Source organism: Salvia miltiorrhiza, chromosome 3 (genome assembly GCF_028751815.1).
Source record: "Salvia miltiorrhiza cultivar Shanhuang (shh) chromosome 3, IMPLAD_Smil_shh, whole genome shotgun sequence".
NCBI classification, from domain to species: Eukaryota; Viridiplantae; Streptophyta; class Magnoliopsida; order Lamiales; family Lamiaceae; genus Salvia; species Salvia miltiorrhiza.
This window is the reverse complement of record NC_080389.1, coordinates 1,909,981-1,937,703: the sequence shown is the minus strand read 5'-3', so window position 1 is coordinate 1,937,703 and position 27,723 is coordinate 1,909,981. Positions and strand designations below refer to the sequence as shown.

At 36.4% G+C, this 27,723-nt stretch overlaps 4 protein-coding genes across 4 annotated transcripts in view; 1 reads left to right on the top strand and 3 right to left on the bottom strand.

The window, feature by feature from the left end:
* LOC131016821 (putative late blight resistance protein homolog R1C-3) overlaps positions 1-14,264 on the bottom strand; it is a 629,159-nt gene extending 614,895 nt beyond the window's left edge. The window contains exon 1 of the mRNA XM_057945578.1: positions 13,854-14,264. Coding sequence (XP_057801561.1) covers positions 13,854-14,135 — 282 coding nt within the window. The 5' untranslated portion in view covers positions 14,136-14,264. The remainder of the gene's footprint in view (positions 1-13,853) is intronic.
* On the top strand, positions 4,486-9,290 carry LOC131016867 (uncharacterized). Its single transcript, XM_057945646.1, has 9 exons — positions 4,486-5,110; positions 5,675-6,198; positions 7,014-7,064; positions 7,135-7,242; positions 7,487-7,582; positions 7,688-7,786; positions 7,857-7,916; positions 8,016-8,084; positions 8,787-9,290. Exons 1-8 carry the CDS (start codon positions 4,633-4,635, stop codon positions 8,079-8,081), a joined length of 1,482 nt encoding a protein of 493 aa, XP_057801629.1. The 5' UTR covers positions 4,486-4,632; the 3' UTR covers positions 8,082-8,084; positions 8,787-9,290.
* A 24-nt stretch (positions 14,265-14,288) lies between the features above and the next one.
* Positions 14,289-15,986, bottom strand: LOC131015772 (putative late blight resistance protein homolog R1B-16). Its single transcript, XM_057944196.1, has one exon. It carries the CDS (start codon positions 15,984-15,986, stop codon positions 14,289-14,291), a length of 1,698 nt encoding a protein of 565 aa, XP_057800179.1.
* Positions 15,987-21,066: 5,080 nt separating this feature from the next.
* LOC131015769 (uncharacterized) lies at positions 21,067-22,564 on the bottom strand. The gene is made up of 2 exons (XM_057944195.1): positions 21,604-22,564; positions 21,067-21,482 (listed from the first exon to the last, which is right to left on the bottom strand). Exons 1-2 carry the CDS (start codon positions 22,562-22,564, stop codon positions 21,067-21,069), a joined length of 1,377 nt encoding a protein of 458 aa, XP_057800178.1.
* Positions 22,565-27,723: the final 5,159 nt, after the last annotated feature.

Here is a 27,723-nt window from a genome sequence, read left to right as displayed (position 1 = left end):
GAACCAAAGATTGGCTAAAATAAATTAAAAGTCACTTTAAGATATAAACTATGAACCATTTTTTGCATTTAGATCATAAAGATATACAGTGAATTCATCATTTATTGGATGGTCCTGGGTTCCAATCCCCTATGAGCACCCCCCCCCCCCCAAATTCATCACTTTTACTGCAAATGAACTATCATTGCACCCCGTGCAATACACATGAAATATTTTCGTATTTTCATATATATATATATATATATATATATATATATATAAGCACAACCATTTTCAAAAATAGTAAATTATTTTTTCCCGTCAAAAATCACTTTACTATTTTTAGAAATAATTATATTTTTTATTTTTAAAAATGGCATATCATATTTATGTATTGATAATTTTGGATCAACAATTAATAATTAATGTTACAATGACATAACTCATGACAACACATTAATTTTAATATTTTAACTGAATGTTATTTCTATAGTGACATGTAATAAACTTAAGAAGATTTACTTATATACAATTAATAATATATTATGTTATATAAATGGTATATTCCATACAATATGTGTGTGTGTATATATATATATATATATATATATATATATATTGGTTTTAATCTATAATAGATAAGATATTATAGCCTATGAATGTTCATTAATTTAATCTAATATATATCTATAAAATAATACTATAGAAGGGGCAAAAACATGCAAATATTCTAAAATTATAATTGTTTAATCTAATATTCTATAAAATAATACTTTTATGTTATCTTATGTCATTTTTTTTGTCATTCAATTTATATATTCCATTAAAAAATTAATTCATTTTAGCTTCAAATTTATTTTTTTGTCATTTTTTTTGTCATGCAATTTCCGTCGCTATTGACTGACGACGCCTTCGTCGTCGTTTTTCTGCCGACGGTCACGCCGTCGTTATTTCCGTCGGTAACTTAGTGACGGATCAAAATTCCGTCGGTATTCGGTTTAGCGACCGCTTTTACGGCGACAAACGGTCTCCGTCGGCCGTCCGTCGGTGATTAAAAATAGCGACGGAAAATTGGGGATTAGCGACGGAAAATTCCGTCGCTAATCGCGCAGTTTCTTGTGGTGAGAGTATAAATTTTAGTGTGCTCACAACAATCATCAAACTTCTTCTCATATTTATTGCCCTGATACGCGTTTATTTAATTCTTTGATTCACTCTAGCATTAATGTATTGTCAAATAATAAATATGGACATGTTAGGAATATACTTGTATAATTTTCTTTTACAATGATTTTCTTAATCATTTTACAGAATTCAATCAGCCTATATAGCTGGGACGAATGAAGTATTTTGAAAAAAATCAGAGTTGTATATTATGCATCAAATAATAAAAATTCTAGAAAATCTTTTTTACTACTATGCATAAATAAAGTTTTAGAAAAAAATTATTTATTAATAGAAACCTAAAATAAAAACATATGAATATTTTGATGAACATTTTAACGCTAATAATGATAGTTGATAAAAATATGTTGTTAATTGATCTTGGTCATTGATTTAACTTACATACAACTATAAAAAGTCACCTTTATTTAAACAATTATAGTATTAGTGAGATCTCTCTTATATAAGTTTAAAAAATTATCAACATTATCTTTTAAATTATAAAAAATATTAGTATAATATAAAAAGACATTCAACATTAAAAAGTATAGATTACTTATACTTTTAAATAATTTAGTTATATAACTATTACCGTGCATCGCACGGGAGCAAAACTAGTGAAGGAATAAGAAAGAGAACTGCGAATAAGAAATGCTCGTACATGAAAATCAATGTTATATGTTATTGTAAAGTTTAGATGGAAAAATAATTTTGTTAATTTATGTCATAAAATTCTCTCTCTCTCTCTATATATATATATATATAGACCACTTCTTATATAGAGAATAAAGACGAAATCTTGTGCGTCTATTTTGCTTAATCTAACGGTGATCATTCGTCCATTAATTATTGTAATTTTTCCATATTTATTTATTTTCCTAATTATAACTAATCAAATCTTTTATTCATGCTCAAATCTCTCCTCACTGATCCGTCCCTCTCTCCAAACTCACGCTCTCTCTCTTTCCCACACGTTCGTAGAAAATACATGTTCGTTGATATGTTCGTAGAAAAACAAACGAACATACTAATGTTCACATAGAAAATACGAATGAACGTACTAATGTTCATTGCTATGTTCGTAGAAAAATGAATCAACATACTAATGTTCGATGATATATGCGTAGAAAATACATGTTCGTTGATATGTTCGTAGAAAAACAAACGAACATACTAATGTTCACATAGAAAATACGAATGAACGTACTAATGTTCATTGCTATGTTCGTAGAAAAATGAATCAACATACTAATGTTCGATGATATATGCGTAGAAAAATAAATGAACAGCGATATGTTCGTAGGAAAATAAATGAACATACTAATGTTCAGCTATTACGTTCATTGACGAATGGTATCACATCATAAAAGGAATGGAGTATTTCACGGGATTTCATAAACATACCAAATTAATTTAATATCATAAAATTTTATGGTCCCTTGATTCAGATTCATCCAATGGACATGATATGGTCTCTATTCTCCATCTAAGTAGGTGGTTGCCATGGAAGCTAACCCTATATATATATAGGGAAAGGTTAAAATAAGAGCATTTCTTAAGATATAAAATAAAAATCATTTCCAGCCCTTAGATCATCAAAATCTACGGTTGATTCGTAATCCTGTTAGATGAATTTATGATCATGAGTTCGAATCTCAAAGGTAGCAAAAATTTATTTTTCACAATTTATACATTTATACAGTGAATTCATACGTGTTCTACATAAAATTCATACATTACAAATTTATCTTATTTCTTATTTTAAGATGTGCTTTCACGGTAGCCCACCCCTATATATATATATATATATATATATATATATATATAGGGAAAGGTTAAAATAAGAGCATTTCTTAAGATATAAAATAAAAATCATTTCCAGCCCTTAGATCATCAAGATCTACGGTTGATTCGTAATCCTGTTAGATGAATTTATGATCATGAGTTCGAATCTCAAAGGTAGCAAAAAATTATTTTTCACAATTTATACATTTATACAGTGAATTCATACGTGTTCTACATAAAATTCATACATTACAAATTTATCTTATTTCTTATTTTAAGATGTGCTTTCACGGTAGCCCACCCCTATATATATATATATATATATATATATATATAGGGTAGAGTTCAACAAGAACGTAAATATTTGCAAAGTTCAGAGTCATAATCTCGTTCGTTAGATCGATTTTAATCAAGGGCTGAGATTAAAAGCAAATATTAGTATCCCTTAAATTACTCACATCCCTCTCTCCTCTCTCCTCTCTCTCTCTTCCGTCACTTTTTCCCTCTCTCCTCTCTCCTCTCTCATCTCTCTCTCTCCCGTCCCTTTTTCCCTCTCTCTCGTCTCTCACACAGAACACACACACACACACAGAACACACACAAAAGGTGGCGCTGCCTCCTTCCTCGGCGCCGCCCAAGTTCAGCCATCAAGTTGTGTTGAACTTGTGTTGAATGGTATTGAACTTCTGAACTTCTGAACTTGTGTTGAACTTGTGGTATTGAACTTCTGAACTTGTGTTGAACTTGTCTTGGATCGGCGGTGGTGGCTGAACTTGAGGGCGGCGGTGGCTGAACTTGGGCGGCGATGGTGGCTGAACTTGAGGGCAGCGGTGGCTGAACTTGAGAGATGACGGAGGGAGGCGGCGGTGGTGGCGTGGAGAACAGAAAGATGACGGAGGGAGGTGGCGGCCGAAGAGGCGGCTCCACGCTGAGGTCGGAACGTGTTGGAAGAGACGGCGCCGGCGGCGGTGGGCTTGCCTGCCGCTGCGTGGGTTCAGTGTGTGTGTGTTCTGTGTGAGAGACGAGAGAGAGAGAGGGAAAAAGGGACGGGTGAGAGAGAGATGAGAGATGAGAGAGGAGAGAGGAGAGAGGGATGTGAGTAATTTAAGGGATAACGTGAATGACTTTTCAACTGGTCGAAATTCAGATAATCAAGTTATTGACCAACGAACTTTTGGAGTCTAGTCAAATTCTAAAAAATTAAAAGTTTATGTATCTTTTGATAAAAAAATAAATCTAATTAAAAATTAAAATTTGATTATAATTTGTGTAAACCAAATTATAGATGTGACTTTTCAATATTAAGGAGTTTTATAATTATAGATGTGAATTTTCAATATTAAGAAGTTTTATAATTATAGGCAATTAACCTTCTATAATTATAATATAATTGAATATAGATGTGAATTTTCAATATTAAGGAGTTTTATAATTATGTAGGATTTACGTAAACCATAAAAATTGGAATTATATAAATAAAAAAATAATGGTTCAATTTTTTTGCTAGTTAGAATAATTGAAAAAAAAAAAATCATCTCTTTAAACTGAAAGTTATGAAGTTTTTGCAAATTAAACCTAAAGAATAAAAATATAGAAACTCCACACACTGAAAATCCGATCGGCGACGATACACATGAGATAAACAACCAAAACCCTTAAAGCCCTAACCCCTTCCGCCACCACCTCAATCGGATCTCCGCCGCAATGAGCAGAACGACGGCCTTGTGCCGCCTCCTCCTCCGCCGCCGCACTCTCTGCTCCACCCCGAGATACTCTCCTCCTCCGCCAAGCCCCATTTTCGCCACTCAAATCACTCGAAATTACAGCTCCAACTTCAGCGATTTATCCCCGAACGCGCGTTTGGCCGCCGCGAACCGCGCGTTCGACGAGATCGAAGCTGCAGCGGCCAGCGAGAGGAGGCGGGAGAGGGAGGCGAAGATAAGAGCGGGGATTGCAGTCGACGATGAAGAGGAGGAAGAGGATTACCTGGGGGTTGGTCCGCTTATTGAGAAATACGAGAAGCAGAATGCAAAAGATAAGCCGTCCGAACTGAATAGGCACGAGGAGCCGACTGATTCTGATTCTGAACCAGAAGATGAGGAAGCGATAAACATGCGTTCGGATATGTTTCAGAAGAAGTTCGACCAATTTGAGAAATTCCTTGATAAATTTTCTAAGGCTGGTTCGTGACTCTGTTGGAACATCTTGGCGTGCATATTCATTAATTGCTTTTCTGTTCCGGTTGTGCTTAGTTACGTGCTTTTTGATGTTTGTTGTTTGTGCCAAAAGATTTGGAATTGTTGATGGAATTGTTTGCGTTTGTAGATGCTTGTGTGGATTTATGATTGTTTGGTGGTATTTTGGATGCTGAGTGATTCTTCGCTTAGTTGTGAGTGTTTTTGTTGGTGTCAAGGATTTCAAATTCATGCTGTACTTACATATTTTGATTTATAGTTCGAGCAGCTCACATAATGATGAAGTTCTTTTTGAGATTCCGGGGATGAGAGTGTGCAGTTCCTATTTAAGACGAGTTTGGTTGCGCAGTTTTAATACCCCGACTATTAGTGTAGTGACTATCACGAGCTGTTCCCCATTTTTCTGGATGACATTTTTATTAAGAACTATTTTTTAGTGCAATATGGAATACTAGAATGTGAATGCATGTTTTGTATTTCCATTGTGTTCTTTTTTTTAGTACTTGCTTTTTTGTGCTTAGACATTTGTCTGACTTTATAGAGTTGAACAGAGACCTTTGATGATGCATTCAAATGGATGAAAATAATTGATGAATTTGAGGAGAAACATTTCGCGTTGAAGGTGGAGTATCGGGTGATAGGGGAGTTGATGAATAAGTTGAGAGTAGCTGAAGGAAAGGAGAAATTTCTTCTTCAGGTGAAGTTGAATAGGGCATTGAGAATGGCAGAGGCGAGGGATGCCTTTGATCCAAATGATCCAGCCAATTATGGGATCATCGAGCGTGAGGATGATGGTGGATCTGTTGATCATGAGGAGGATCGTGAGAAGGAGGAGGATAAAGAAACTAAAGAAAGTGAAGAGAAAATTGGTTTATTCGAGTTTGATAATCTGAAACAGAAGGATAATAAATATATGGAAAGGATCAATGAAATAGATAAAAAACTTGAGGAGAAACTGGCAGTGTTGGATTATACTTTTGGAAGGAAGGGGAAACTATTGGAGGAGGAAATTAGAGATCTTGCGGAAGAGAGGAACGCATTGATCGAACAGAAGAGACAGCCTCTTTATAGGAAGGTAATACATGCATCTATCAATCTTTCTTTCTCAGCTTTCCTCTGTGATTCCCTTTGTATTGATTCCAGTTGTCAAAGGTCACACCCTTCCAAAGCTGTTGCCTGTTGGATTTTATGATCTACTTATCACCAGCTGCTTTTTTAATCCTGAATTCAAGTACCTATTGCCTGATCATGTAAATGGGGTCCCTATTCTTATCGTTTACCATTTGTTTCAAGTCATGTTTTCTAATTCTAAGATATGTTGCATCGAAAATTATTAAGTTTGAAATTTGAGATTGTTTATATGGTAAGTTCACGTACTATTATACTATGCTACTGTAGTTTAGAGCATCTCCAACGCTCGTTGCGAAGGAGGCGTCGACCAGGTGCTTCCTCAGCTGCGCCGCGTTGGAGAACCAGGGGGGGTTGAATTTTAATTTTAATGAAATTTGGAATTTAAGAATAAAAGTGTGAATATGTGAATTTTGTGGAAATGAGGATTTAAGACACACTCTAAGACCCAATGCATTGGAGAGGGGTGTGTCTTAGGTGGGGACCACCATCTAAGACCCCCTCTAAGCACCAATGCATTGGAGATGCTCTTATTGTCATGATAGATTTATTTTCTACTTTAACCACAAAAAAGGCCTGCAGGATAATAAATGCCTTGGCTATTTACGACCTACACATAATCATATGATGATATTCTTCACATCTGATCTAATATTTACCATTTTTCTTTTCTATTCATGAATCATGGGAACTATTGTTTCTGGTAGTCATTTATGTACCATCAGATCAATATGTTAAATTGGGTGTCTCCATTGTGTGCAGGGATTTGATGTTAGGCTGGTCGATGTGAATAGAACGTGTAAAGTTACAAAGGTAATATAGCCTCCTCATTTACGATTCAGTAGCCATTTTTTTTAACAATTATGACTGATAAACGAGACAGGGTGGACAAGTTATCAAATACACTGCAATGTTAGCTTGTGGGAACTACAATGGTGTTATTGGTTTTGCTAAAGCAAAGGCTCCTGCAGTTCCGCTTGCGCTTCAAAAGGTATCAGAACTATACATGCATTCAAATCCATACTGTCATGCTTCTTTATGCTGCACGTGTGTAAATTTGGCTTGAAAACTAGACATGCTTATATACTATTGTCTGAGAATGTGCAGTCAACTCTAAAAGGTATTATGCCACTGGATTGTCTGTTCAAATAAGAAAACGTTTCAATATTTATAGAAACTCATCGCGGCATCTGTTATTTATAGTTTAATATGTTAATGGCGGCCTATTGCCACAGGCATATGAGAAGTGCTTTCAGAATCTGCACTATGTAGAGCGGCATGAGGATCATACAATTGCACATGCAATTCAGACATCGTATAAAAAGACTAAGGTATCGTCAAATTTCTAGTTGTATATCTTTGTTGATGGTTGAAATTGATAGAAAGCTGTTTTTCTTCTTTAGGGATTTTGGCCTGAAATTTTTAAGTGCTTGTAGGTGTATCTTTGGCCAGCTCCTACACAATCAGGGATGAAGGCAGGCAAAACTGTGGAGTTGATTCTTAACTTAGCTGGTTACAGGAATGTGAAATCAAAGGTATGAAACTGGCTCGAGAAATATGTTCTTTCATTTCCAACTTTGTCATCTGATGGAAATACTCTTGTAGGTTGTTGGTTCAAGGAATCCCCACAACACTGTGAAGGCTCTCTTCAAGGCATTAAATGCGGTAAATGGGAGGAATTATATTATATACATTATCTACATTGATATTATATATATTTCACCATTGTTTATCCTTTTCTATTCCTCTTTCTTTTGCTTGCAGATTGAAACTCCCAAAGATGTTCAGGAAAAGTTTGGCCGAACTGTGGTTGAATCATATCTACTGTGATAGGTATGATCTTGATCTTTTCCTTGAGTTTCTCTATTTTTGTAGGGAGGTGGTATGTGAGTGGTGAACATATTTGAATGCACTTAAGATGTGATGCCTAATGGAGTTCACAAAGAAAGAAGGATAAGTTAACTTTCATATCCTACTTTATTGGACTTGGGGTAATTGTGCCTGTATACACGAACTTTGAGTGAATTTTGGTTTTCCACATGAACTAAATATTCCGCCTCCAAATACACGACCTTTTAATTGTTCTGATTTTTTGCACGACCGTCAGTTTTCGGCGATCGTGGCTAGTTAAAGTGACAAATTAATACCATCTTGACAAGCTGAAGTAGCGTAGAAATCCAAGTACCTCGTCCAGCACATCAATTGTTTAAACCATGTAGGCATTTAATGCATCCACCTCAACATTAATTTGGGTGCAATTGATAATCGTGTGAAAAATCAGAACAATTGAAAAGTTCATGTGTTTGGAGGCGGATTTTTTTAGTTTATGTGCAAAACTAGAATTGGTTGAAAGTTTGTGTATTTAGGCGCAACTAACCCATTGACTTTGCAGTTGCTTACATTTTAATTAATTGCACAATTTTCATCAAATTTGCCTCTTGAATTGAATAACATAGTTTATTGAGATAATTGAATAACATAGGTCTAGCAGATTTTTGTTGTCTCATATGAGTACCATTTTGTTCAATCTCTCAGGTTTATAAAGAAACAATATTATCTGTGGATAGATTAATCTCTTGAGCATTTGGGATGGCCAAGCTGTTATTTTCTGAATCGACGTTATTTAATAGGGAAAACAAACGCAGCAGTGCCGGTGGCAGAAAGATGCTGAAAGGAGAACTACTTTGCTTTTCCTTTTGAAATGTGGAATCATAATTGCTGAAACTGAGGGAGCCAGGAGCATAATCAAATGAGTTTGGATCAATAAAATGCTTTTAGTTTTGCATAGTGGCCTATTTATACTAAAATGTAGCTCGTGTTCCATCATTTTTCTTGATGCAGTTGCATATTTTAGTTGATTATAGCACATGTTGATTGTGGTTTTAGGCTTATGCTCTCTCTCTCATGAATTGTGTTGAGGATAGGAAATAACGTTGATATGGGCACTTAATTTCAAAGATTTAGATTCCATTCCACAGCTTCACTTGGTGTAGTTCTGTAGCCGCTCTTTTAAATATGTACTATTTTCCTTCAAATTATCATCAGAGTCTTCTTGATCCATTCATTGCGTGCAGAAAGTAAATCAAAGTGGTGTGTGAATGATATATAGACATTTCTCTATTATAGAGAGAGGAACAACGACGTCAATACAAATAAATAACATTTCGACTGAATTATTTCAATTTAAATAAATGTAAAACTTGATGCCATATTTGGATTCTAGCGAAAAAAAGACAATGCATATATAATGCATTTGTAAGTGACAAATAGGACAATGAAAAGTATTAACAATGAAAACCACACATTAATCTTGTTTATTTAGTTATAACTTCACTTTCTTCGGTATGTCGTGTTCTTGAAAATACTACTGCTTTATTGCTTTTGATAAGAAGGATACAATTTTCACAAATAAAATAGGGCAAATAGCGCCAAAATTCATGATTTTTTTACCCGATTCTCGTTTTTTCCACGAATTTTAAATTTAGATAAAAATACACCACCTTTTGATTGAATCTGATTTTTCCCACTGATGTTAATTTCACCCAATTTAAACCCTATGTGGCACCTGGAATAGCCAACATGGCAACACCGTCAGACGAAGTAAACACTGTCGTTTCCGGCAAGATAAAAACAATGCCATTTTGTGATTAAAATGCTAAAAAAAAAAATCAGCATAAACGACAACAATAACATAATCGATAAAAGATTATGTATTTTTATCTAAAATTTAAAAATCGTGAAAAAAATACCAAGTAAAAGTTCGTGGATTTTGACGATATTTGCCCATTTAAATACTATACACAAAGTACATTTGCACAAGAAAAATAATCGATTGCACTGCTCTGCTTTGCTTAAGATGTGATGCCTAATGGAGTTCAGAAAGAAAGAAGGATAAGTTACCTTTCATGCCCTACTTCATTGGACTTGGGGTAATTGCGCCTATATACATGAACATTTAGCAAATTCTGGTTTTCCACGTGAACTAAAATTCCGCCTCCAAATATACAAACTTTTATTTGTTTTTGATTTTTCACACAGCTGGCAATTTTCGGTGATCATAGCTAGTTAAAGTGACAAATTAATACCATCCTGACAAGCTCAAGTAGTGTGGAAATCCAAGTACCTCGTCTAGCATATCAATTGTTTAAACCATGTAGACATTTAAGTCATCCTCCTCAACCTTAATTTGGGTGCAATTGATAATCGTGTGAAAAATTAGAATAATTGGAGGCAGATTTTTTAGTTTATGTGCAAAACAAGAATTGGTTGAAATCTTTATTATGATTATTTTTTTTCCCTTTTAGTATATTAATTCAATATGACCTATATCCAAAACTTCAAATATATACTAACGTATATGAAATAATAATAATAGATGATATATATAATTCTAATAAGAAATTAAAAGAATTAGGCTGAAATTAAAACACTAGAAAATCAATATAAAAAATAACTTAAGAGTTCATCAATCAATACTTAGTCAAATTTGCCAAACTAATTAAATCAACTTTTATATATAGAGTAATTTTAAAGAATTTAAACTTATTTAAAAATGTGATTGGAATGAGATTATTGGATGCTTGTGATTAGAATAATATTAATAATATGATATTACATTATTTCCATTAAAATACATTAAAAAATAAGGACATAATAGGCAAACTAAATTTTGTAAAATAAGACACTTTGATAATAGGTATAGATAAAACAAGACACTTTTATAATATGTATAGATTATAGATACTAAACATATGATTTATGTTGCTAAAAATAAAAGATAATTATAAATAAGCAAAAATGCCCTTTTCTTATAAACACTTGTAAAAATGCCCTTTTTCATAAGTGAAAAAGGGCATTTTTACAAGTGTTTATAAGAAAAGGGCATTTTTGCCTATTAACACAATATAAAGTTATAAGGAAAAATCGTGCGTTAAATATTGTCGTAGGATGAAGTTGCAAGGCAATCAGGGGAAAAAAAAATCTATGTACAGTATTTTCTTTATTTCTTTGGATTTAGGACGAGAGAATTGAGAATTGAATTGCACTTATTTAGGTTAGTAAGAAGATGAATAGAAAAGATTTGTGAAAAATTAATTAATTTATTAGTAAAATAAAAAGAAAGGCATATATGATCCGGCGCTTAGAAGAAGGAAGAGAGATATTGAAAATTAATCACTCAAATTAGTATATTCCCACGTGCAATTGAATTCCTCATCACAATTTGACTACACGAAAGTTGGGAGATGCCAAGCTCTGCAGTTCTTGGCTGACGTGGGGTGAGCGAACTAGAACATGAAAGGGTGGGTCCCCTTGTAATTCCTCTTGTTCATCTACTATCTTTTTCAAAGACACAACCGCTGATTCACTGCAATTCCACAATAGAATTGATTTCAGTGTTGTTATTTCTCCAATTTCTGAAGGGAACTCCTCCAACGACTTCATCCACGAGATACAAAGTTGCTCAAGGCGTGGCAAGCAGGAGCCCTCTAACGTCCAACATTCCATATTAATACAGAAATTCAATCTCAAGTATTTGAGGCTGGGGAATTGGCCTTCAACTATTTCCCATCTGCCTGTTGCAAACTGCCCACCGAGCAGTGTGAGCTTCTCAAGAAGTGGTAATGAAGCTATCTTTTCCAGAATTTCCTCCAAATGGAACTTTCCGCATTGAAGAGACAGCTTCTTGAGTGAGTGCGGGAAGCTAATACTCTGCAGATACTCAACACATCTATATCCAATATCGCACCTCAAGCTTTCCAGCTTACTCAGACATTGAAGATAGCTGAGGCACTTCACTCTGTTGTTGAGGCAATAGAGCGCATCCGAATCAAACTTCTCCTTGGAGTAACATATTCCCAACTTTTTAATGTTAGGAATCATTTCCACCATTCTTTTACTGCACACCAAGTTCGTTGCCAGCGAAAGTTCCTGCAAATTCTCAAGGGGATTGTTTTCTCCTTCAGGGTTGGGTAAGGGTTGAAATGAGAAGGCAATAAGATGTCTTAATTGTCGCAACCTCCAAATCTCCATGGGCAAACGAACCTCAGATCTATAAATAATTAAAGTCTGAAGATTCTGAAGCTTTGATATGGCTGAAGGAACAATACTATTGGGAATGTTGGAAGCAAGGTAAGTTAAATGAACCAGATCGAAGACATGACCTGGCTCCCAATCCCAATCCCAATGATTGTTTCTACGCAAAACATGAAGGACCCTCAGTGAACTAAACTTCTCTACAACGCCCTCAGATCTATACCCTTTCTCCGGAAAACATATTATGGTACGGACGTGTGAGCTATGCACATAGTCTTTCAGATGTAGATCATACGAACTAGCACTTATGCTATGATGATCTTTTATGAGACGTGGAACAAAATGACTTCGCAGGATAGGAGTAGGTAAGTAATCCATAACAGAAAGAATTACCTTCTCTTTTGCAGCCTGCCTTACACAAAATTCCCTGACCATATCATGAACGCTGCAACTTTTTATTTTCCCATCAAACTTCCTATTGGTGACCAAAACTAGATTTCTCTCAATAAGATCCACCAAATAATATTCTGCCTTCTCTTCCAAGCTTTTAGATCCATTTGAACGTGTTACAAAGCCTTCAGAAACCCATAGCCTCATGAGTTCTGAGACCCTAAATGCCTTATCTTCCCCAAACACTCCCATATATAGAAAGCATTGCTTCAAATTGGTAGGCAAATGGTCATAGCTCAGTTTCAATATTCTCAAGCAATATTCATCATTTTCCGAATTCACTATTGAGCTTAAGTTTTCCTCTATGCCCTCCCAATATTCCAGTGTAAGTTCGGACTTTGCCAAAAGACCCCCAATCACAACAATCGACAAAGGAAGTCCCTTACACTTCCCAACAATTTTCTTTCCGATTACCTCCAGATGAAGAGGAAAATCCTCATCCCCAAATACAGTTTTGGAGAAGAAATTCCAGCTACAAACATCATCTAAAAATCTCATACCTATGCTGTTAGACCCTGTCAACTCGGCAGCCAAGTTTGAGAGCCTAGTCGTTATGATTACTCGACTCCCATTATTGTTATCGGGAAAGAAAACCCCCATCTTGTCCCACACCTCCACACTCCACATATCATCTAGTATTATGAGATACCTGCTACGGTATAAACACCAGTACAATTTTTCTCCCAATTCGTTCTCACTCAGATCACTACCCAAATTTCCAGTTACTTGGTGAAGAACTTGACTAAGTGTTTCTCTAACATTATAAGTTTGAGAAACTTTAGTCCATGCACGAATATCAAAATGCTCCTTAACAAGGGCATGCTCAAATATATGTCGGGCAAGAGTGGTCTTACCAATCCCGCCCATCCCTGTGATTGGGATGATTTGGCGGTAACGGTTCTCTCCAGTGAGCTCATACAAGAGTTGAAGTTTCACGTCATCAAAGCCCACCATCATGCTTTCCTTCACAGTAGAAGAAGACGTCAATGAGCCAGCTCGAGTCGAGGAGACCTTTCTCTGCAGCTGAGCTTCGGTTGCAATCTCCATGGCTTCCTTCTTAATCACATTCATTTCTTCTATCACTTGTTGTAGATCTTGATAGAAGTTGATGAAACTGACTTCATTGGGACTAGATCTACCCAGTTCAATCACGTTCACAATATGTGATTCGATAACATCTTCAACAGCATGAGCTGCATCTACAATACGCATCTCCAGTGGATCAGCTTCATCTCCGTCAGCAACAGGGGACTTATAACCTTTAAGAAATCCCTGCAAAAAGGTAACAATTCGAGTGAGAGATTCAACTTGTTGTTTGTCGATACAAATTGGAGGGGAATGGTGATGCTCGATTGTCTCGATGATATGCATAAGAGAAACCAAGGCTGCATATGCTGCCATGATCCAAGGAAAAACAGTGTATATTTTTCTGAGAAAGAATTTGATAGAATCTGAGTTTAGGTTCAGCAAAAACAATGTGTAAAATGGCTATATCTCCTCTCCTCAATTATTATCAGAAACATTATGTGTCAGCTTTTCATCTACCTTTTAGAATCACATTAATGCCAAACAGCTAAGATAAGAGAAGACATGTCCGTTGATCCTAGAGTTGACTAGTCGTTGACGTCGCAAAACATGAAGGACCCTCAGTGAACTAAATTTCTCTACAACACCCTCAGATCTATACCCTTTCTTCGGAATACATATTATGGTACGGATGTGTGAGCTATGCACATAGTCCTTGAGATGTAGATCATACGAACTAGCACTTATTCTATGATGATCTTTTATGAGACGTGGAACAAAATGCTTTCGCAGGATAGGAGTAGGTAAGTAATCCATAATAGAAAGAATTACCTTCTCTTTTGCAGCCTGCCTTACACAAAATTCCCTCACAATATCATGAATGCTGCAACTTTTTATTTTCCCATCAAACTTCCTATTGGTGACCAAAACTAGACTTCTCTCGACAAGATCCTCCAAATAATCTTCTGCCTCCTCTTCCAAGCTTTTAGATCCACTCGAACTTGTTACAAAACCTTCAGATATCCAAAGATTAACAAGTTCAGTAACACGAATCTCCTGATCTTCTGGAAAGCCAGCAATATATAAAAAACATGGCTTCAAATGATTAGGTAAGTGGTTATAACTCAAACCAATTATTGTCTCAAGCTGCGTGTCATTCGCCGCAATTTTCTTCCACAAGTTACGACTTTTAAGAATCTTAGACAGAATTCCTGCCACCAGCAAAATTGCAAGGGGTAGCCCTCCACAACCTTTAGCAATTTTGGTCCCAATGTCTTCCAATTCAATGGGGAAGTCTTCATCTCCAAATACCTTCTGCTTTAGTAGATTCCAACTATCACGCGCATCCAACAAACGCATCATGTGAATGGAGCTAGAATAGCGAACATAAGCAGCCACATCTTGTAGCCTTGTTGTTACCATGATCCGACTTCCTTCATCATTTTCAGGAAACAACATCTTTACATCATCCCAAGCCTTCTTACTGCAAATGTCGTCTACTACAATCAGATATCTGTTGTTGTGGAGGTATTCGCGAATTAAGGAATCGATAAGAATCTTCCTAACAGCTGACATCCCTTTAATGGAAGCTAGGAGATGTAAAGCAATAGTTCCTATATTATAATCTTGTGATATTGTGACCCAACCACACTTAAAAGTTTTGATAATGGAAGGATCATTATAAACAATTTTAGCAAGTGTGGTCTTACCAATGCCTCCCGTTCCAACAATAGGGAGGACCCGTAGTCTGGTAGATCCCTCCAAAAGCCGATTTATGATCACTTTCACATCTTTATCAACACCAACAACAAAGTCATCTTCGCTGCTTGTGATTGCTGATCTTGATGATGAACCAACAGCAGGAGAATCAGTTATGCTGCTGACTGATGCCTTACCCTTGATGTAATCCACCACATCTCCAACGGTTGACTGCAGTCTCTGTGCTAGTTCCCTCAGCTTTTTTGCAAGTATGGCTGTCGGCTCAGTCGATCCGCAATCTGAAAGATATTCTCCAAAAAAGAAATATTGGATAATCTCATATGCTGTATTCGCTGCCTCTCTGATTTTTTCTTTGTTTGGATAATGTTTGAGATTCAACTGCAAGACAGCAGCTTGGACGCCGATGGATAAAATTTCTTGTTTTACAGAATGAGTGACGAGATTGTCATGGTATTCTAGGATCAGATCTAAGGTTTGTTTCAGGTTATCAAGAGCTTCATAAGCCATCTCGATTCTGCAAAAAAAATTCTCAAAATTGTTGTTCACTGGTTGAGTTGTGATATGTTCAATTTTTCTTTTTCTTGTTCTAATTTCAAAGCAAAACTGAGCCACCCATACACTATCTTTTGGTCAGTGCGATTCCACGTCATCCAATCACTATTCTGTCCGTGCAAAACTGTGTCGGCCAGTCCAATCACACACTACCCACCTCAACGAACTCAAATTTCACAATTCAAATATATATTGTTTTTTTTTTACGGGAAATCCAAATATATATTGTTGAAATAAGTGAAAATATTATTTTTCGTGAGAATTGACGATATCGAATAAGTTAGTATAAAAATCCATGAATAAGTTGCTTGTAAAACATGAATTGTCATAATTAATTTAATTAATTGGTAAAATTTTCGCCAACTCGAACCCAAGTTTAAATGATTACTAGCATTTGCACTCGTGCAACGCACGAAAAATATTTTTATATTTTATTATATATAAAATTGATATTAATTTGATTATTATATAAAAATTCTAAATATAATTAAAAATACTATAATTTAAGATAAATATATTTTAGTTTAATATAAAAATAATAAAGAATAAATCATATTAATAAAAATTGATATTGTAAAAAAAGAAAACAATATAAGTTAAAAGACAATTGAAAAAATAGATTTATTCAAAAAAAAAGAGGAGAGAGGAGAGAGATTTTTTTAAAATTTTAATCTTTAAATAAATATAATTTTTATATTTTAAATCCAATATTTACATAACATATACCAAATTAAAGCTCTTGTGATGATCTTTAATTTGATATGCATATCAAATATTTTATAATTAGTCGAATTTCACAATTTTAAAAAAGAAAAAAAATAGAAAAATAAGAGGTTAAAGGAAAAGAAAAAAAAAAGATGTATGGCTTATAAATAAACCTCCAATTTTATTCTAACTACAAAATTTCCATTCTATTTTGAAATTGATTTTTTTTTTTTTTTTTTGAGAGCCAAACCAAATTTCATTTAAAGAAACCCAGCAGAGTTTGGTACAAAAGGAAACGAAACAGAGGAAGACAAAACAGAACGAAAACGTAAAGCATATTTAGCAAGGCGATCAACTTCAACAGCATTTTCTCTCGGCGTCCAACTCCACTCTACATGATGCATGCTGTCTGCGCGTGAGATAATGTCCTTGAGGGTTTCTCCGATGAAAGATAAGTCCTCCTCCCGTTTGAGCAATCTCCAGTTAAGCATTTGACAGTCAGTTTCGAGGATAACATCTCCGCGACCCTTCTCAGCGCAGAAGTTACATCCTTCCAGAATGGCCCTAGCTTCTCCCTCCTCGGCTGTGAAGACTCCCGGTAGAAAACCCCACCTAGCTCCCACCAAAACATCTTCAGCATCAAACATGGCAGCAGCAAAACCCATTCCCACTCCCTCTCCAATTGCAGCGTCACATTGGATCCTAACCTGAGTTTCTCGGTCGCACGAGACGTTCCTGGGTTTAGAGGTAGGCGAAACTGACGTCGGTCTTCTCCAAGTAGCGTTCTGGGCCACCATGAGGCAATCAATGTGGGTGATTCTCTTGTTTTGGAAGAGCAACAAATTACGAGCATACCAAGAAGCCCACACAATGGTGGCGAAAGCAGTGTGAACCTCCTTGTTTGGATTCATCCTCACCTGTTCAAACCAATCTTCGATATTCCAGACTTTCAAAGGGCGAAGCCGAATCGGCGAGATTTCCCACAGAAAACCAACCCACGGGCAATCCCGAAGAGCATGCTCCAACGTTTCCACCTCCCCACCACATCTGCAGCAAATCGGATCAACCTCTATAGACCGCGCCGTTAGAGCTCTGGTCGTCGGAAGAGCCCCGCTCAAACATTTCCAGAGGAAGATCTTGACTTTGGGTATAACCTCCAACCCCCATATCCAGTTCCATAGGCTTGTCGCGGAATGGGATGAAGAAGCTTCGTCACGATTCCGAAGAGAGCAAGCCAAGAAGTATCCCGATTTGACGGAGTAGGAGTTACACTTTCCTGAAGGCCAAAGTGGTCTGTCCGGGGAGTTCAAATTGATTCGCAGGTTACCCGAAAATTTCCAAATTTCCTCATTCGGTAGGATTTCTTCCAGTTTATCCACGTCCCACGCCTCCTCATTGTCCGAGATCAATTCCCCTACTTTGACATCTTTCCATCGGTCAAGGACACTAGCATAAGTGAATCCGCCTTTCCCATCTGGAATCCAATTGTCTCTCCCGATTCTAATTCTTCCTCCATCTCCAACTTTCCAAGCAATTCCTTGCACCAGGAGGTCACGCCCCGCTAGTAAGCTTCTCCAAACAAAAGAGGGATTATGGGCTTTACTAGCCAAAAGAATGTCCGTCCTGGGAAAGTATCTTGCTTTTAAGGATCGAGCGAGGAGGGTCGAATCATTTTGAAGTATACGCCAAGTTTGTTTAGCGAGCATGGCTTGATTGAACAAGCTTATGTCTCTGAAGCCCAACCCACCATCTTTTTTTGGAACACACAATTTTCTCCAACTTTTCCAATGAATCCTCCTTTCGTCGTTCTTCTGACCCCAGAAAAAGCTCGCCGCTATGCTATTCAGCTGCTTACAAATCTGATCGGGGATAGAGAAGCAGCTCATCATGTATGTTGGTATCGATTGTAGGACTGATTTGATGAGTACCAGCTTTCCCGCACCTGACAAGAAGCGGCGTTTCCAATCCTTCGCCTTTTTTCGAGTTCTGTCCACCAGGAGTTGGAAAATCTCAACTTTGGATTTACCAACAACACAAGGGATGCCCAAGTATTTGCCTTGAAAGTTTTCACTCCTCGCTCCAAGCTGTGTCGCAAGATCTGCTCTAAGAGACTCCATCACTCCGTAACTGAAGGAAATAGCGGATTTGTCCATGTTGACTTTCTAACCAGAGACCGCTTAATACCGGGCAAGGATGGAACTGACCTCTCCAATCTCCTCTCTACAGGCTCTCCCGAAGATGATACAGTCGTCAGCAAACAAAAGATGGCTGATCCGAGGGGCGGTGCTGCACAGGCGAGCACCATGAATGAGGTGGCTCGTCTCCGCCACATGAAGAAGGCTTGAGAGGGCTTCCGCACAGAATAGGAACATGAAGGGCGAAAGCGGGTCTCCTTGCCTTAGACCACGGCTTGGCTCAAAAGGATCTCCTGGAAAACCATTCACAAGCACACGAAAAGATACAGAGGTAACACACCTCATGATTAGATCGACTACAGAAAAGTGAAACCCAAGCTTACGCATCATTGCATCTAAAAAAGACCACTCCACCCTATCATAGGCTTTCGCCATGTCTAACTTAAAGGCAAAACAACCTTTAGATTTAGCTTTATTAGATTTCATCATATGGAAAATTTCGAAGGCAAGCAAAGCATTATCGGTTATTTGGCGACCAGGAACAAAAGCTGACTGACTCTCATGAATAACGGACGGGAGAATTCTTTTGAGTCTGTTGGTGATGACCTTGGAGATGAGCTTATAGATAACGTTACATAAACTTATATGACGAAAATCTGAGGGGGTGACACATTTTTTCTTTTTTGGAATAAGGCAAATGAAAGTTGAGTTAAGAGGGCCGGGATCAGCCCCGTTATTCAGGATATCAAGAACAGTAGGAATGACATCAATCTTAGCGTGAGACCAACTAGAAGTATAAAAGATGGTAGGCATACCGTCAGGCCCCGGGGCTTTGAGAGGGGGCATCTGTTTCAATGCGCAAGTGATCTCCTCTGCTGAATAAGGAGCAGTAAGAATGTTGTTCATCTCTTCCGTCACAGTTGGCTCGATGGAGCTCAGGACGACCGTTGGATTCTGATAAGGGCCGGCCGAGAAGAGCTCCTGAAAGTGATTTCGAAAAATGATGTCCATCTCTTCGAACTGTTTAGTCGTCGTGCCATCCGGTCTTTGGATGTTGCTGATATGATTTCGTTTCTTTCTACCATCCGCAATTCTGTGGAAAAAACCCGTGTTACGGTCCCCTTCCATCAACCAATCCGCCCGAGATCTCTGCTTCCACATCATCTCCTCCTTAGACATAAGATCATCAAGTTCTTTCTCCACCCGCCTCTGTTCGTCTTTTGTAAAAGGGTCATTGCTCGGCTTTTGCAGCTGCACTAAATCCTCTCTTAGCTCCTTACATCTTTTCTTTATATGACCAAACTCCTTTTTTTCCCAGCTTTTAAGTTCAAACCTCATTGCCGTCATCTTGTTATTGAAAGCATCGGCTGAATACGAAGGACCCCCGGATTCCCATAGAAGGTTGCAAAAAGGCTTGCACCTCTCGTCCTTGAGCCACATTGCTTCAAAACGGAAAGGTCTAGGACGGGGGCGGGTATCAACTTCCCTTCGCTCGAGAGATAAGAGAAGAGGGCAGTGATCACTCGATTTCCGAGTTAAATGAGAAACCTCATAATCTGGAAAGGCAACTGTCCAAGCCTCGTTGCCCAGCACCCTATCGATCCGCTCAAGGATGTTTGCGTCACCCGACTGATTATTAGTCCAGGTATAAGGTTCTCCCGTGAATCCCAGGTCGATGAGGCCACACCTGTCCATCGTCTCTCTGAAGGCACAGAGACGTGAGTCTGCCTTCGGGTTCCCTCCCTTTTTCTCAAAGTGATACAGCGTTTCGTTGAAATCCCCACCGCAAATCCATCTGTCACCGAGGGTAGGAAGCAAAGTAAGCATGAGATCCCAAGTGAGATAGTGGTCAACCGTATTACTCCAACCGTAAATGCCGCATAGATCCCAAGCCGGCTCACTATGGTTATCGATGGTTGCCAGAATATGATGTTGAGAGCTGGATTTAATGGTAACCACAATGTCGTCAGCCCAAAACAAACCCAAACCACCCTTTCTTCCTCCAACTTCATTATCACAATCCACCACACAAGAGTTAGCAAGACCTGTTTTCAACAGAATTGGTGTCCATTCATCGGTAATGAGTTTTGATTCCGAAATGAACACCAAAGAGGGTTTCTTCACCTGGATTAACCAGGCTAACTGACGAATTGTCGGTTGGTTCCCAAGCCCCCGACAATTCCAGAAGAGGCAATTCATTGTGCCCGGCGGGATTGCTCCGAAGCAATCGCCGCCGATAGCGCAGTGGATGGGGAGGTGTCATTGTTTAAATTAGTTCCTTTGAGGCGTTTCTGGACAGCTTCTACCTCATCGTTTCTGGATCTAGAAGCAACATTTTCCTCTTCCGTAGAATGGCACTTCCTTTGGTTTGCAGAAAGGTTGTGGACAGTTGGGGTCTTTGGGGTTGGGGATCGATTGTAACGGGACCAGGTTTTTCCTTTTTTTGCTTGAGGGTTGTTTGTTGACTTTGTGGGAAGCTTTAGGTTCAGTAGCGTGGCAAGATCAGTAATGGGAGTGATATCTGTACTTGGATTGAAGGGGGCTGTATTGAAGGGTGGGTCTTTTCCTTCTTGTTCAGTTTTAGGGATAAAAGTATTTTTTTCCTTTGGTACTGACAGGGGGAGTTGGGTAGTAAGAGGTAAAGGATGATTGTTTTGTTGTTGTTTGTTTGCTGGCTGTTGAGGTGGATGATGGTTGTTTAAGGATGGGCTGGTTATTATTAGTTTGTTTACTGGCTGTTGGGGTGGAAGATGAATGTTGTAGGGTGGGTTGGTTATTTGAGTGAGGTGGAGCAGGGTGAGCGTGGGTGGTAAGATTGTGTGAGAGGGGTGGTGGCCTGGGTTTAGAGGGTATCACGGGTGGGTGCGTTTGGGCGTGGCATTCGAAATGACGGGTGGGGTTAGGCTTTGAGGCTAGGGCTTGCTGGGGCTTCTTTGTGCGCAAACGTTTCAAGGGTGAAGCTTTGAGAATGAGGCCATACTCAATATCTTCGAAATGTTTTCCACTGTCTTCTTCATCCGTTTCTTTCACACAAGCTCGCGTGTGGTGACTCATTATGCCGCATTTGTAGCAAAAGATTGGCAAGCTTTCGTACTTTAAAGGGATCCATAACTGGCGCGCCTCGAAGAAGATGGTGATTCCCCTAAGCAAAGGAATAGTGATGTCCATATTGACCTTGAAACGGGCGAAGCAACCAGCGTAATTCGCCATCTCATCCACATCTTCAACGATACCGATCTGTTTGCCGATGTTGCGGATGATAGATGAAGTCATACACTTGATCGGCATGTTATAAGCCCTGACCCAGAAGCTTCCTCTGTCCACTCTGATATCAGAAGGTTGAAGATTATCATCGAGACCTTTAATCGCAAATAAATGATTGTCGAAGTGCCACGGTTGTCGTTTGAGCACCCATTCCCTGTCGGCTGCAGATTCAAAAGTAAAGAGGAACAGATTTTTCCTCCATTCTCTGACTTCAAACTCCTTCTGAGTTTTCCAAGACTTCTTCATAATTTCCAAGAGGTGAAAACCATTGGGGGCCTTGAGGGCAATAAGGCTTCCGACCAGGCTGAAACCCTTTTGCGATTGACTATCAATATCCGAGGAGATATCAATCAGAATCGACTCTCTTTCAGTCCGTTCTTCCGGACCGTTCACCAAATCAGAATCACGGGACGGACCTCCGTGCTCCATACCTGCGCAACTGAAACAGATAAAACAAAAAACAAAGCTTAGAGACCCAAATCCACACGGAAGAGAGTCACCGAGCAGAGAGAGCAGTCAGACGGGAAGAGCAAAAGAAAACACAGAAAACCAGGGGAAACGAAAAGGACAAGAGGCCGAGACTTGGCGACGAAGACTCCAAGGAGGACGAAACCCTAGGGGAAACCTAGAGAACAAACCCTAGAAACCTAGGGAACTAAATATCTTTATTTTTTTTGAAATTGATTTGAAATCAATTTAAAATTGAAAACTCCATTTTTAATATAGTATAGATTCGTGTATTATAAAAGCCTTAATTGTAGATTTTATTGACTTGCTCATATCAATTAATTTTTATTCTTATGAACGATAATATTTTCAGTGGATAATTCTTATTGCTAAACACGGAGAATTCTTTCACTGAAACTATAAATTAATTGTACTGGATTTTATAAGTAATTCAAAATACTTATTTAGTATAGAATTCACTACAACTATTTTATAGGTTCAGTACAATTTATTTATAAGTTATTTGTTTTTTTTTTGTCAAAGAGAATCAATAATAATTTCTTACAATTCTCACAATAAGATATTTTTATATTATTGCTTGGGTTAATATCACATTCTATCTATCTCAACCTTTCATTTTACTTTTGTATGTCTATTCCAACTTTTAAAATTTATCTATTTTATTCTCATAGTTAATATTGAGGAATTTTTTAACTCAAAACTTATCAAAAGGCTCTTGAAGCTCATGTTCTGGATTTGTCTGATCACATTTTCAATTTTAGCTTAGGACATTCGGTAACAAAATAATTGAATAAGAATTTTTTTGGAACGGAGAAACATACGTTCGACAATAATAATTGAAAATAGGAGTAACCTATATCACGGTCTTCAAACTACATCAATCAATTTTGACTTCAAAGTTCTCTATATTGTTATGAGGATTGGATTGATACGGATGATGATGAAATCAGCTAGGGATTCCCTTTTTGATAAGGAAAGCCCAAATAAGATGTTTCAAGCCCATTTAAGGCCCAAATATATAAACTATAAACAGACACAGTTATAAATAAATTAATATATTCAATTTATTTTAATATTATCGCAAGTTTAAAGTCACACTTGGCAGATCTAGCTACTAGAAATCCAGGTTTATCAGAGTTGAGTAATATAAATATTTTTTTTGTCATGTAAAAACGCTTCAAATTACATTGAAGAATAAAAAAATGGTTCTTGCACGAATGCATGTATCGATTCATCGAAGTAGAAATTTATTCGAAAATGAAACATATATTCTTATAATCAATACTACTTCTTCCCTTATTGTATTTGACATCTAATGTGAATGGTTAGTTTTTATGCATCTTGATTTTTTTTTTCAAGCGAAGCATGTTTTTATGTTGAATGGATGAGATCCAATGTTTTAACTAATAAAAATAAAATTAAATAATAAAAAATAATTATCTACCTTAATCGAGTGGAATAAACACTAATTAATAATAATTGTAGAAAAAAATGATGAAAGAAAATAAATAAAATATAAAAAAGATTGGGAGTCATTGTAACACCCCGATAATTTAGATTTATTTTATAAGTTTAATTAATAGTATTTTCTTGTATAGTTTTTTTTTTTTTATAATTACATGATACATATAGATATGCACCATTAATTTTATCTAGACTATTATTATTATTATTATTATTATTATTATTATTATTATTGTTTCCTATTAGAACTAGAACTCTTTAAAAAACTAGTATAAATAGAGGTACAATTATTAGGTTAGGGGGAGACTTTCACACAATTCTATACGCAGTCAAATATTTTCCTATTGATTCCTCGGTTTCGAATTTTTTAAGGCTTAAGCTATCCGCTTCTTTCTTTTCAAGTAAATTATTTCTAAGGTATGTCTCTAATTGGTTGAATCTATTTTACATCATATTTTTTATCCGAATTTGTTTTCCTACTGAAATCGTGGTTTTCGAAATTTGGTGATGGTTTCTAGTGAATAATTCAACTAACCAGATTCCTAAAGTCAACAAACTAGTTGGATTCAATTTATGGAAATTGATTACATCATCCTATTTTAGTTTAAGGGAATTGTTTTGCTAGAGGTTAATTTATTTTATAAAATAGAATTAGTTCGACTGCAAAAATTATCATAGTTAAATTGATGTTGAATAATATATATTTGATAATAGAAGACATAGTGATCAGTAGTGAGATTTTATTAATTGGTGTCCATTTATTTTCGATGGGTTTATATATATAAGGGTTTAAATGAAGCTTCAATTTATATTAATTATAAATTCAAGTGCTTAGCACTGCAGATCTTATAATTTAGACTTTATAGTTATGCTAAACCTTTTCCTTTCGTTTTTTTTAATGAAGCTGCATCTTCTAGTTAACTTCTTTTGAATTAAATATATTATTAGTAAGTGAGTATTAATGATTTCAAAAAATATCGTCTTAAAAACAATGATGTAATACTTATCTAAATTTTCTTTTATTAAAGAACTTATATGTGCTTGCTTTAGATTTTTATTAGAGTAATAAATCATGATAAAAGCCCCATTAGTCTTTCGATGTCTATACTGTTATATAAATTTATATACACGATTAATTAGTTATAGTGATTATATAGGATTTTAGTTTAAGTTTTTGAAGCATTAAATTTATGTGATTAGGTGCGGCGCATTTAAGATTTCCTTTCCGGATTTAATTGCCTACGACTTTAAGGTGAGGGATTTTACGCTTATTCATATTGTTATATATGTTTTTACTTTCATGTTTGATTACTTGTTTATGTGCATCTTATGATTATGATGTTATGTGCGATCATGGGACCTAAGCCATTGATCTATGTTATGTGCGATCATGGGACCTAAGCCATTGATCTATGATGTTATGTGCGATCATGGGACCTAAGCCATTGATCTATGTTATGTGTGATCATGGGACCTAAGCCATTGATCGATCATGGGACCTAAGCCATTGATTTATGTATGTGTTTGGTCATGGGACTTAAGCCATCGACTCAAACTATGATTATGTTTGTCAAGGGGCTCCGGTCTCTTGGCGTATGTTTGCAAGTATGATAATGTGATTTGATTATATATGTGACGTATGTGGATATTTGTTATGTTCCTCACTGAGTATATTTTCAATATGCTCACCCCTTTTTTTTTTTCAGTTTTGCAGTTTCAGAGTCGAAATGGCCATGGAAGTGGAGAATGACTAGGGATAAGGAATTTACATTGAACATTTTAGTTGAACTTGTTAAGTTTTAGTTTATTGTTTTATTTTTATTTTAAGTTTATGATACTACTGTAGTTTTGGCAAGTTGACTTTGAAATTAGTTTAAATTTTCTTTATAAATCAAGAAATTTTATTTTTACTATTTGTTCTTCAAAGTTTTTAAATTTAAAGGTTTATGAAAATTGGGGTGTTACATAGTGGTATCAGAGCGGGTCTACGTTCCTGTAGACTCGTGCTTTAAAAAAAAAATATGTTTTGCTTTAAAAAAAAAAAGGTTTAAGTAAGCTTAAAGGGTTAAATAAGCCTAGTCATTCGAAACTCATGTGCTGCATCGACTCCAAGGTATGTGTTTTAATTGCTTAAGTATTTGACCGTTATGATGTTTTACATGTCTTTTTTTTATGATGCCTTTATGTTCTAGTACTATTATGTTTAGCTTCGTTAGAAATAGTTGAAATTGTGAAATTGTTAGATGGCACGGACACGTCAAACTCCCACTAGAGCTCAAGTTACCCTACAAGCACGAATTGAGAAACTGCGCGAAGAATATGAAAGATTAAGTGAACGTTGTGAATTCTTGCGTGTACAATGCGAGAGATACGAAAGGATTAGGGGGCTGCAATCGGCGTACGACTGCTATACATGGAGTAGCGACTACGGGTTCGTGGAACACGCGCAAAGGATGAGCAACCACTTTCACGAATTGAACGAACTAGGAGTCTTTATAGGGGATTTTTATGCGACCAAACATCTCATGAGCAAAGTGCCTGCACCGCTACGACTCATTGCCCAAGAAGCGTACGATATAGTTACGTCGTTAGAATCTTATGATTCATTTGTTCAAAATTTACTTGATCGTTGGTGTTTTTGGGCCGATGGATTTAAAAGAAAAGATGAGATAATTAGCGAGGAAGATCCCGAAGAGGAACCCCAAAGCAACAAGGAAGAGGGACCACAAAGGAAGAAGACAAGGAGGGATGAGAGCGATGGTGATGAGGATAGCGACGAATGATGAAGTTACCTCACCCTAGAACTAGTTTATATGGCTTAAGAATCGTGACTAGAATTTCGAGGACGAAATTATTTTAAGTGGGGTAGGTTGTAACACCCCGATAATTTAGATTTATTTTATAAGTTTAATTAATAGTATTTTCTTGTATAGTTTATTTTTTTTTTATAATTACATGATACATATAGATATGCACCATTAATTTTATCTAGACTATTATTATTATTATTATTATTATTATTATTACTATTATTGTTTCCTATTAGAACTAGAACTCTTTAAAAAACTAGTATAAATAGAGGTACAATTATTAGGTTAGGGGGAGACTTTCACACAATTCTATACGCAGTCAAATATTTTCCTATTGATTCCTCGGTTTCGAATTTTTTAAGGCTTAAGCTATCCGCTTCTTTCTTTTCAAGTAAATTATTTCTAAGGTATGTCTCTAATTGGTTGAATCTATTTTACATCATATTTTTTATCCGAATTTGTTTTCCTACTGAAATCGTGGTTTTCGAAATTTGGTGATGGTTTCTAGTGAATAATTCAACTAACCAGATTCCTAAAGTCAACAAACTAGTTGGATTCAATTTATGGAAATTGATTACATCATCCTATTTTAGTTTAAGGGAATTGTTTTGCTAGAGGTTAATTTATTTTATAAAATAGAATTAGTTCGACTGCAAAAATTATCATAGTTAAATTGATGTTGAATAATATATATTTGATAATAGAAGACATAGTGATCAGTAGTGAGATTTTATTAATTGGTGTCCATTTATTTTCGATGGGTTTATATATATAAGGGTTTAAATGAAGCTTCAATTTATATTAATTATAAATTCAAGTGCTTAGCACTGCAGATCTTATAATTTA

Excerpts from the sequence above, each read along its gene's own strand:
- LOC131016867 (XM_057945646.1), top strand. The coding sequence starts at position 4,633 with ATGAGCAGAACGACGGCCTTGTGCCGCCTCCTCCTCCGCCGCCGCACT. Across the intron at positions 7,583-7,687 it reads CATCGTATAAAAAGACTAAG|GTGTATCTTTGGCCAGCTCC; the intron begins GTATCGTCAAAT and ends AAGTGCTTGTAG. Across the intron at positions 7,917-8,015 it reads TCTTCAAGGCATTAAATGCG|ATTGAAACTCCCAAAGATGT; the intron begins GTAAATGGGAGG and ends TTTTGCTTGCAG.
- LOC131015772 (XM_057944196.1), bottom strand. The coding sequence starts at position 15,986 with ATGGCTTATGAAGCTCTTGATAACCTGAAACAAACCTTAGATCTGATC.
- LOC131015769 (XM_057944195.1), bottom strand. The coding sequence starts at position 22,564 with ATGGAGCACGGAGGTCCGTCCCGTGATTCTGATTTGGTGAACGGTCCG. Across the intron at positions 21,483-21,603 it reads ATCTTCCACCCCAACAGCCA|TACCAAAGGAAAAAAATACT; the intron begins GTAAACAAACTA and ends TCCCCCTGTCAG.